We start from the raw sequence: 11,416 nt of genomic DNA, 5'->3' as shown, positions 1-11,416 counted from the left end.
CGAAAGAAGAAGAAGAAGAAGAACGTGCAGCAAGAAGAAGAAGAAGGTGCAGTGAAAACATGCAGTAACGGTTGAAGAAGGAGAAAGAGAAGGCAAGAAACGAAAGAAAAGAAGAAGAAGAAGAGGAAGAGGAAGAAGAACGTGTGCAAAAAAAAGAAGAAGATGCACTTGTAAAGACTATAAAAAAAATGCTTGTATGTGGAGAATTTCTCAATAATTTATTGACTAAAAATCTTTAGATAAAACTTAGATTTACACAAAATTAGTCATAATTAAAAATATTGTGAAAAATCAAAAGCTAAAAGAAAAAGCTTAGGGTAGACGTTTCTGTGAACGAATTTGCTTCCAATTAGTTGGGCCTAAATAGGACTTCCAAACCCAATTAACACCCCATGATTCATTTTTCTTGAAAAAATGTCACAATGGCAACAAGAAATCAAGAACCCTCGTGACCAAAAACATAAAAGAAGAAAGAATGCTTCGGAAAGTTTATCAATTTGATACGACGTAGATTCAGACTTCAGAGACTTCGCGTCTTCAGCCAACCAAACTAAAAACATTAGAGAAAAAGGAGGACGCTGCCAAGCTGGTATTGAATTATTGGGGTTTGGGAACGTTTCGCAGGACATGGAAGTTGCGAGGCGGCAGCGATGCGAAACGTGACCCAAATTAGATGTTAGAAACCGCGGTTTTTTTTTTTTTTTTTTCGGTGACGTTAGAAACCGCGGTTTATTTCTTAATTAATAACTTTTTATTTAACAAAAAAGCACCTTATTTTATAATAATAATAATAATAATAATAATAATGAATAATGAATAATTTCATGCCTGATTGTCCACTTCCTCTTCCTCCTCCAACTCCTACTCCTCATCCCGTTGTTTTTCTTCGTCAAAATGGTGGGAGACACGCGTCAATTATCTCTCGCTAATTGAATTGTGGTAATGGCTTGACTCCAAAATCTGGTGTCTCGGATAGCATGACTTACCTGAGAGTGACATCTTTGTGTATTGGATATTAGATTAGAAAGTTAGAGTAGATTGAGATTGAGATTGAGATTGAAGTGTGGGTTCCCATGGAAATGGAATTGGAAGCTGAAGCTGAAGCTGATTTTATGACGAATGACATGCTCACACTCCCACACGATCCCTTTGATCCCAACCACATCCATGATGATGTAAGCTCAATCCTCTATTGCAATTTATATTTCGATCAATTAAATGCTGCTTAAACCCTTGCCTATGCTTATTGTCTCAACTTCTTTCTATCTTGATATATGTTAATCAACATTAATAAGTATAAAATAGGGTCAATGCTTCAAATGAATATGACTACAGACTACATAGCGTTTGTTTTGTTTTGTTTTGTTTTGTTTTCTTTCTTTGTATTGGTTATAAGCCCTAATAATGAGTGGCACAACATTGCCATCTTTATAATTTCAGTTGTTCTCCATGGCATTTGAACAATAGAAAAAGCATACATAGGGGTTATGCAATTGTTACTTGTTGGTCAACTTTTTCGCCTCAACACTCACAATTGGCTAATTAACAGGATAATTTGGCTATTGAAGGCGAAAGATGTGGAATATGCATGGATATCGTCATTGATAGGGGAGTTCTCGATTGCTGTCAGCATTGGTATGTATTATATTCTCTTCCGTAATTTTTCAGCATGCTGAAATATGAATGTGATATTTTGACCTTGGCTTGTTTGTTTCATAGGTTCTGTTTTGTATGCATTGATAACTGGGCTACAATCACTAATCTCTGCCCACTTTGCCAGAACGAGTTTCAGTTGATCACTTGTGTACCAGTGAGTGATGTATCATGTAACATTATGGAATGCCACTTTATCTTCATAGCTTTAGTATAAGGTTTCAATTGCATTTGCTCGCCTTATGAGTTCTGTTCTGGATCATACAATCTTGTGTTTTCATTGATATTGTTATGAAGATTTTGCATTATTAATACATCTAAACATGTGAAACCCATGATTGTAAAGGTTTATGATACCATTGGAGGCAATAAAGTTGAAGATGACTCATTCTTCAGGTAAGTTTCCATCCATTATGTTTGTATAATTAATGGCCTTATCTTTATTGAGTGTTTATATCCACATACGTTAAGCTTTGGATGTTTCAACATTGGTGTTTATGTTGAAACTTGAAAGTCATGAATTTTGAATAGTTCTAGCCATGCATCACTGTCACTTAACTTTGAGTAAATATTTTACAGTTTCATCACTTAGCTTTGCATCTTTACCATGTGTCTGCTCTAAAAAGTGATTTATATGGTCTTTTATATCTCTTTGATTCATGATTGCAGAGATGACGAATGGTCCATTGAAGGGAAGAACAATACATTATCGTTTCCCTCCTACTACATTGATGAAAATGTAATTGTCTCCTATATGACCCAACACACATGCATGCACACGGATTTAATCCTTATGTATAAACTACTGCATAAAACTAATCATTATGTATTTAATCCTTTTCTAGGCAGTTACTTGTTTGGATGGTGATGGCTGCAAAGTTCGAAGTGGATTGGAAACTATTGAAGGAGATTCTGATCTTGATACATCAATTGCATGTGATTCATGTGATACATGGTAAATCAATGGATCAGACTATTGAGTCTCTGATATATTGTTAATAGATCTGTTACTACTCTGGTTTCTTGTTTGCCTAGGCTTATCACTCATATGCAAGAGCCTGTTAGCAAAGAAAGAGAAGAAGGGGGGGGGGGGGGGGGATGCATATTGTATTTTATTACAAAATAGTGGAATGGCTTGCTCATAAGTTCATAATAAAATCTAACAGATAGATAGTTATATCTAGATGGAGGATATTAGAATTTTGATGGCGGATCAAGGGTACAGCACATTCTTGCTTTCAGAACATATTGTGGATTCCTTGTCTTGTAGGATATTACATGGTTAAGGTGGCCCTACTAAAGCATGGCTTTCAAATGCCCAAATCATGGTATATCATGGTTGTAAGAGAGATGGTGCTAATATATATTATGATGTGTGTAAGCTTGTCCAAAGTTTTTCTGCCATGAACTTTCATGGGTGGGTAGGAACATCAGTTAATGATTGTATCCATATTACTATTTTGGGAGATGTATCTCCTAATCAGTGCTTGAACTAAACATGGCAGGTATCATGCCTTCTGTGTGGGATTTGATACAGAAGGTACATCTGAAAGTACATGGTTATGTCCAAGGTAAATTTAACATTCTACTTCTGATTACCTTTTCTAATTGTTATTTATAGCTCAAATCTCTATTCGTATCCTGTTTGGTAACTAACATAGAACATATTGGCTACTTGCCTGTAAATAAAAAGACGGTAGAGTTTGATAGGTTCTAGCTGCTAATTTGGGATTAAAGTCTTTCTTTTAGAATGGTATCCTATGATAGAGCACTTAATTAGATAATTCATAGTATAAACTTGAAAATAGAAAAACTCATGACATGGTTATTTGAAGCAGTCAGCTAAACATATTGCTGAGCTTCTATTGATCCCATTCACGGTTTTATTTTAGATGCGTGGTCGGTGAAGTTTCTAAAGGAAGAGACACTGATTCAATGGAGAGCACGATGGTAGAATGTAACCCAGAGCATATTAACAATCAATGTCAGGCTGAGGATTCCTTTTCAAGAAAAGTTTGTGTGTCTGTTGCTGATGCGGGAGAGACAGCTGTTGTTGTTTCAATGGTTGATGGACATAAATGGGTTCCATCAGCAAGCGAGAAAGGCCTATTGCCTCTTGAACTTGGCAGGGATCAATTGACTGAATCATGTATATTAGATTCTGACACAACTAATCAGCAGAAAGCAATGGAGAAGAAGATTATGTCACCAATTGTGAAGGAACAAGAGCTGGAGTTGTGCTTATCACACAATGTATCTGGTAGCCTAAGTTCTAAATCCTTGGAGCATAATGATCCAAAGGAAAGTGCTCATGGAGCAAGGAGTGGACCAAGTAACCTTGATGAAACCAAGTTAGCTGATGAGTCCCATGTCAAAACTAGTCCTTCTAGAAATGAATCTGATATGGGTCTTCATCTTGGTTTATCAGTGGGCTCTTTCCTATCAGGTGAACAATATTACATAATTTGTTGCTAACTTTTTGAGCATGAACAATATATATCATAAGAATGCATAAAAAAAGTATATCAAAAGTTTTTTACCCCTTTGATTGTAAGCTGGTCTGATTGGTAATGTTATGTGTAATTCTAGTTGATAATGTGGACAAGGATGGAATAAAAGATCACACAACTGGTGTCAAGCACCTGAGTCCAGATGAATGTTCTATGGAAGGTATGGCACCATTCTTAGAAATATGATTCTTGTTGTTTGCTTTATTTAGGGCCACACTTTGAACATGTTTTGGATCTCATAGTGTCATTAATAAATGTTTTCAGGAGATGTAATTGAAAACGATGTTAAGAAGGATAATACTAGTGTAACTGCTGGGAAGAGAAAGCATGTTGATCACAGGTTAGAATTCATTTAAACTATACATAATATTTAGATGAATGTGCTTCTTACTTGTTGTAAATGTTGAGGGATCATTCTGCATAAATAGAAATTTCTGAATCCTGTGGGGCTTAAGTGCCAATATACATAAGAGCTGCTTTTGGCATCAAGATCACCTTTAGAAGTGTGTGGCTGTTGCCATATCATTTTAGAAGTGTTGCTCACATCAAACTACAAAGGCCAAATAATGAATCATTGCACCTGAAATCTTGTCTTGATTTATCATAACACTGCTCAGTTGATGTTTCATAAACTTTCCAAGAAGACAAAAACGAGAGAGGACTGAGGAGGAGGAGGTGCATTGATAATCTTCATAGTAGTATATGCTGTTAAAACTGAAGTACTCTTTGTCTCCCCTCTCCAACTTGTATTGATTGTTTAAAATTTTTAATTGCCTATTCTGTTGATACAAATTAGCTATTTTTCTTTAGTTTTAAATTCATTGCATGACCAATTTTGACTAGTGTTTATGTGATGATGTTACAGCAATGATGAAGGTCATTTCAAAGTTGATGGGGATGTGAAGCCTGAACTTCCAATTGAAGTGTCTCGAAAGAAAATTAGAGCTGCTGGTGGTCAAATGACTAGTATTAATAACTCAGCTGATGCCCAGCTTTCAGACAATGGTCAAAAGAGCTCTGCTTTGAACCATTCTGCATCCAAGGAGGTTGTCAGACCAACTATAATGAATATAGTTAAAGGTACAAACCGTAGGCTTTCCAAGGGACCTACTGGCACTAATTCATCCGACAATGTGTCTAGAAAGGATGAAAATATGGCTGGATTGAGGGTAAAAAAGATCATGAAGAGAGTTGCTGATGATGGAGAATCATCCTTGATAGTTCAAAATCTAAGGAAGGAAATTAGAGAAGCTGTCCGTAACAAATCCTCTATAAACTTTGAGGAAAATATTGATACAAAGCTTCTTGCAGCATTCAGGGCTGCTATAGCTGGACCCAAAACTGAACCTGTAAATAAGTTAACCCCTTCAGCTTTAAAGGCAAAGAAGTCAATGTTGCAGAAAGGAACGGTACGTGAGCATCTTACAAAGAAAATTTTTGGGACTTCAAATGGAAAAAGAAAGCGTGCATGGGATAGGGACTGTGAAATTGAGTTTTGGAAATATCGGTGCATGAGGGCTACAAGGCCTGAAAAAATTGAAACTTTAAAATCAGTTCTAGATCTACTAAGAAAAAATTCAGAGTCAACCCAGGGTCCTGAATGTCAGGCCAAGGATACTATTCTTTCCAGGTTGTATCTAGCAGATACATCTGTTTTCCCACGGAAAGATGATGTCAAGCCCCTCTCTGTACTTAAAACTGATGCTAGCTCAGAGCAGACTAAACAAAATAACCCGTCAGGAACAGATATAAAAAATCTTTCATGCAATGCCAGAGTTTGTTCATCTGAAACAAAAGTAGATAAGATTATACATGATTCAGCTGGTGATAATTCAGCTTCTCGTAAGACATCAGTTTCTTCTTCAGCTGGTGCCAAAGTTAATGCAAAAGAATTAGGACTTAAATCAGATTCTACGAAGAGTGATAAAAAGAAATGGGCCTTAGAGTTTCTTGCTAAGAAAACAGCTGCTGAGAGCAAAAGGACGGCAAATGGAAGTCAAGAAGACAATACAATTTTTAAAGATAAATTTCCTTTGCTTGTATGTAAATTATCTTCCTTTCCTTCTTCTCATGATTGTTACTATTTCCTTCGACTTTGATGTCAGAAGTTGTTTATGACTGTTCACTGTTATTTCTTTCTGCCATTGAGAGTAGGCCCAACTACCGGCTGATATGAGACCAGTACTGGGACCTTCTTGTCACAATAAAATTCCAATATCAGTGAGGCAGGTATTGTGTATCTTCTATTTCAGATTGCATTTGTGTAGATTGAAGAAGAAAATTTGATATGATTTCCTTGATGATTGTGTTATGATCTCTGGCCTCTTAGTTGCTATTGATGTGTTTTACAGACACAGCTTTACCGCCTGACAGAGCGCTTGTTGAGGAACACAAATCTGCCAGTCATTCGCAGAACTGCAGATACAGAATTGGCTGTTGCAGATGCAATCAATATTGAAAAGGAGGTTGCTGACAGATCGAGCAGCAAGCTTGTGTATTTGAACCTCTGCTCACAAGAGCTCCGACATCGTGCAAATAACACAAAATCCAATGTAGCTGAAGATACAAATCCCCCGGAGTCATCTGCCAAGCTTCCTGATCAATCAGAACATAATGCTGATGATTGTTCAACTGACCCTGCTGTTGAAGCCTTGAAAAATGCTGGTCTATTGTCTGATTCACCGCCTAGCAGTCCACATGATAACAGAGAAATAGGTAATGAAAATGATACTTCAGGGCCTGATAATATACTTGAATTGGATTCTCATCCTGAGCTGGACATTTATGGTGATTTTGAGTATGATTTGGAAGATGAAGACTACATTGGGGTTTCAAAGGTCTTGAACCCAAAACCAGAGGAAAGTGAGTCGAAAGTGAAACTTGTTTTCTCCACCATGAACTTGAAGTCAGATGCAGCTTTGGATGACTCAGACTGTAAAGGGTCCCTTAACAGTGAAGTACTACGGGATGCCTCCGGCTCAACAACCTCTCACATCGAAACAGTCCCTAGGGACTCAGCAACTGATGCAGAGATTGGCGGGCCTTCTGCTTCTGTTTCTTCTGAGTTATGTGAGAGTGCTGTCGAGCCAGCTGATTCCGAATTTGAAGAATTATATGGCCCTGACAAAGAACCACTCATAAAAAAATTTCCAGATGCCGAACCAAGAACAACATGTGGAGAGGGCAAGAAAGAAACACCAAGTGAGGCCACTGACAAATCTAATGTATCTGAAACTGGTAAAAATTCCCCAGGGAAAGAAGAGAAATCTGATGATATGAGTGCGAAGCAGTCTGAGTGTGACTCGATAAACCATGTAACAAAGAAGGTATTTACAATCTATTTACTTAATTATTTTGGTAATTGGCTGTGTTGTTGAATTTTACCATTTCTCTATACTTTCCTGTAAATGTGCTCTTCCTAATTGTGTTGGACTATGTACAGGTAGAAGCCTATATCAAGGAACATATGAGGCCACTGTGCAAGAGTGGTGTGATCACAGCAGAACAATACAGGTGGGCAGTTGCAAAAACAACAGAGAAGGTTATGAAGTATCATTGCAAAGCAAAGAATGCTAATTTCCTCATAAAGGAAGGTGAGAAAGTAAAGAAGCTTGCAGAGCAGTATGCCGAAGCAGCCCAACAGAACCGAAAAAATTGATTTGCATATCATCAGCAAGTTTTCTCTCATGTTGCTCCCTTACTAAAAGAAACTTGATTAATTGTTCAGCTCTAGATATATGTTAGATTTATAGCCCCAGCTCACCCTTCATATGTGAATTGAGCTTAAGTAACATGGGAGTGATTGAGATTTGAGAACATGGTAAGCAAAATGTAAAATTTTTCACATGACTACGTTCCAGTCCTCGAGTCATCTTGTCCATGAATTTCATCGGTCGTAAACAAAACAAAAAATACATCTAGTGAACGCCAGGAAAATATACTCACAAGATAACTACATTATTCTTTCCTTCGGCAGAAACTTATTTATTGGCCAGCGATCTTTCTTTTGTATATATGCACATATATAGAATTAACGTCTTTGTAGTCTTAATAATCCACATTATACCTGAGTGTGAGACCAAAGTTTCTTCCGTATCTTAAAAAATTAGCCTGTATACATTGCATGCCATTTGAAGAAGTACACATTATTTTTTCGTGAATTTGTAAATAAAAAAATTACACACAAACAAAAAATCAACTACTAATCACTTATTAAGTATTTGTATATAAATATATTATTTAATTTATTTTAATATATGTTTTATACAGATGATTGATTTTTTTTATACAAATTATACTGTATGTACTCATCTCATGTATGTACTCATCTCATGCAAAGCAATTTTAAGACATTATTTTATAGAGTCATTCTAGTATGATTATGTTACGACGATTATGGTATTTCAAAAAATATTGCTAAAATTAAAATAATATTTTTTATTATTAAACAACACTTTTTAAAAAATTTTACCAAAATATAAAAAATTATTACTTTAATTTTGATAACACTTATATAATCATCGTAATTATTGAAAATATAATTGGTTTTTACTGTGCTTCAAGGATTTTTTTTTTTCTTTCTTTCTTTTCAACCTTAATTCTTTAATTCTCTTCTTATTCGTATCATGAACAAAAAAAGAGAGTAAATCCACATCTGAACCCAAAGAACATGGAAGAAGATGAGGAATTGGTGTTTGTGACAGAGGAAGACTTCTCTAAGAGATTGGAGGTATGTATAAAGCTTATGGCCAAGAAGATGTGTGTTGAACAAGAGCTAATTGCTGATCGGGGGTGGAGGGTGCCAGCCAGTCAATGGCACCCCAAGACCCATGAGAATGTTATCATGGAATTATCGGGATTTGGGGAGACCACTGACAATTCACAACTTTAATTCTTTAAAGGAATTGTTGAATCCCACTCTCCTGAGTTAGTTTTTCTTTTTTGAACAAAAAACCAATCTCGACCGGTGAAAAGCTACTCTAATTGGCAAATGTTGATCCTTCTAGTAGTGCGGGTGGACTTGCGTTAGCATGGAAGAATGATTTTGTTCAGATTTTCAGTTCTATATTGCTGCCTTGATAAAAGATGTTGTTGCCTAAAGGGTTGATTATATCCTCTTGGCTCCATCCATCCTTGATTGGCCTGACCTTGATGCATATTCCTGCTGTAACTTCTATTTCCTTCAACCAAGTTAGAACCAAACTCAAAGCGAGAGGGGTGAGAGTTCATGGTAGCAGATAAAATTAAAAAGGAAAAAGATAAAAATAAATAAACAAGCAAAAGAAAAATATTTACAATAACAATTAATAAGGCACACGTTAGCAGTTCCCCCGCAACGGCGCCATTTTGATGTTCAGGTATTTTTGCCAGTATAGAATTTTAATAAAACAGTCGCGTTGTAGATATAGTCTCTAAACCAACAAAAATCCCTTTCGTGCAAACGTTTTGGTTGTCACAAGTAACAAACCCCTTAAAAATTGTTAACCGAGTATTCAAACCTCGGGTCGTCTTCTCAAGGAACTATAGGGAAGTATGTTCTTATTATTGGCTATAAAGGTTGTAATCGGGGTTTAGAAGGTGAGAAGCAAGTGATTTAAATGACAAGTAAAGTAAATGGCAATTAAAATAAATAAATACTGTAAAGCAAACTTTTGATAAGGTAAGAGAAACTGGAAGTCCAACTTAGTTATCTCTCTCAACAATAGTGAAAGTTGAATCTTAATTCCACTTAGTTAACCTTTACTAAAGTAAAGGAAAGTCAAGGGACTAATTAGTTTGACCTTCCAATCCTATTTATTTCCTAAGAAAAAGTTGGGATTATTGAAGTTCAGTTCAATTAGCAAGATAACGATTATCAATTATACTGAGTTTAATAACTGTTGAGTTACTGATTTCTTAACCAAGACCAAAAGGGAAAAAAGTAAATTGCGGGAATAAAATTGACCTTAGATGGGAAGCAATGGTAACACAAATTAAAGAGAAAGCGATCAATAACTGAAATACCTCAAATAATCATTAATTCAAATAATAATCTGTAAAGGGTTCATAAGCCAATTTGGCAACATTTATAGATACGAATAAAAGCATTAAAGTAAAAGTAGCATAGAAACATAAATCAAAGTAAATATTAAACCTGGATCGAGAGTTACTCTTAAAAACTAAGAGAAGTCCTAAATCCTAATCCTAAGAGAGAGAGGAGAGAACCTCTCTCAAACTAAATCTAAATCATGGAAAGTGGAAATTGGCGAGCTTCCCCTGAACGGATGCATTCCCTCACTTCATAACCTCTGGTCTATGCCTTCTGGACTTGGATTTGGGCCAAAAAGGGCTTTAGAATTTGCTATGAGCGTTTTCTGCAATTTCTGGTGCGTGGCCTCTGTCACGCGGTCGCGTCGTTCGGAGCTTTTTCTTGCCACGCGGTCGCGTTTGTCATGCGACCGCGTCGCTGCTTCTTTGCGCTTGGCACGCGTCCGTGTCGCCCATGCGATCGCGTGGATGCCAATTTCCTCAGAAGCTTCGTTTTGTGCTTTCCTTCCAATGTTGTATGTTTCCTTTCCATCCTTTAAGTCATTCTGCCTTAGAAAATCTGAAACTACTCAACACACTAATCACGGCATCGAATGGAAATAAAGGTAATTAAAATAATTAATTTTAAAGCTTAGGAAACATGTTTTTTCACATATATCACATAATAAGGAAGGGAAAGTAAAACCATGCAATTAATATGAATAAGTGGGTGAAGGATTGAATAAATCACTCAAATTAAGCACAAAATAACTCATGAAATATGGGTTTATCAGCGCGCGGTCGCGTCAATCATGCAGTCACGTCACTGCTATTTCGTGTTGGCACGCGGCCGCGTCGTCCATGCGATCGCATCACTGCCAGTTTCTTCCAAAACTCTATTTTGTGCTTTCCTTTCATTTTTTGTATGTTTCCTTTCCGTCCTTTAAGTCATTCCCGCCTTAGAGGATCTGAAACTACTCAACACACGAATCACGGCATCGAATGGAAATAAAGGGTAATTAAAATAATTACTTTTAAAGCATAGGAAACATGTTTTTCACATACATCACATAATAAGGAAGGGAAAGTAAAACCATGCAATTAACATGAATAAGTGGGTGAAGGACTGAATAAATCACTTAAATTAGGCACAAAATATATCATAAAATATGGGTTTATCAACCTCCCCACACTTAAACAATAGCATGTCCTCATGCTAAATCCAAGATAAAGAGTAAGGTAAGGTT

The 11,416-nt window shown here is 36.4% G+C and overlaps 1 protein-coding gene across 2 annotated transcripts; it reads left to right on the top strand.

Annotated features, from left to right (window-relative positions):
• The first annotated feature begins 392 nt into the window (after positions 1 to 392).
• On the top strand, positions 393 to 8,013 carry LOC107630690 (RING/U-box protein). Of its 2 annotated transcripts, none has more exons than XM_088508486.1 (14): positions 393 to 1,175; positions 1,550 to 1,635; positions 1,720 to 1,810; positions 2,000 to 2,049; positions 2,323 to 2,392; positions 2,499 to 2,608; positions 3,159 to 3,224; positions 3,546 to 4,099; positions 4,243 to 4,323; positions 4,428 to 4,503; positions 5,029 to 6,202; positions 6,318 to 6,392; positions 6,515 to 7,489; positions 7,606 to 8,013. In XM_088508486.1, the coding sequence occupies exons 1-14, from the start codon at positions 1,074 to 1,076 to the stop codon at positions 7,819 to 7,821; spliced, it is 3,726 nt and encodes a 1,241-aa protein (XP_088364612.1). In that variant the 5' UTR covers positions 393 to 1,073; the 3' UTR covers positions 7,822 to 8,013. The 2 variants fall into 2 exon arrangements, with proteins under 2 accessions (XP_088364612.1, XP_088364613.1); XM_088508487.1 differs by having other exon boundaries at positions 889 to 1,175; positions 2,503 to 2,608.
• The last annotated feature ends 3,403 nt before the right edge of the window (positions 8,014 to 11,416 follow it).

This window comes from Arachis ipaensis, chromosome B3, assembly GCF_059453495.1.
Source record: "Arachis ipaensis isolate K30076 ecotype BB chromosome B3, ASM5945349v1, whole genome shotgun sequence".
NCBI lineage: Eukaryota > Viridiplantae > Streptophyta > Magnoliopsida > Fabales > Fabaceae > Arachis > Arachis ipaensis.
Note: the sequence above shows the minus strand (reverse complement) of the source record. Positions and strands in the feature narration are given on the sequence as shown.

Excerpts from the sequence above, each read along its gene's own strand:
- LOC107630690 (XM_088508486.1), top strand. The coding sequence starts at position 1,074 with ATGGAAATGGAATTGGAAGCTGAAGCTGAAGCTGATTTTATGACGAAT. Across the intron at positions 4,504-5,028 it reads AGAAAGCATGTTGATCACAG|CAATGATGAAGGTCATTTCA; the intron begins GTTAGAATTCAT and ends ATGATGTTACAG. Across the intron at positions 6,393-6,514 it reads TTCCAATATCAGTGAGGCAG|ACACAGCTTTACCGCCTGAC; the intron begins GTATTGTGTATC and ends TGTGTTTTACAG.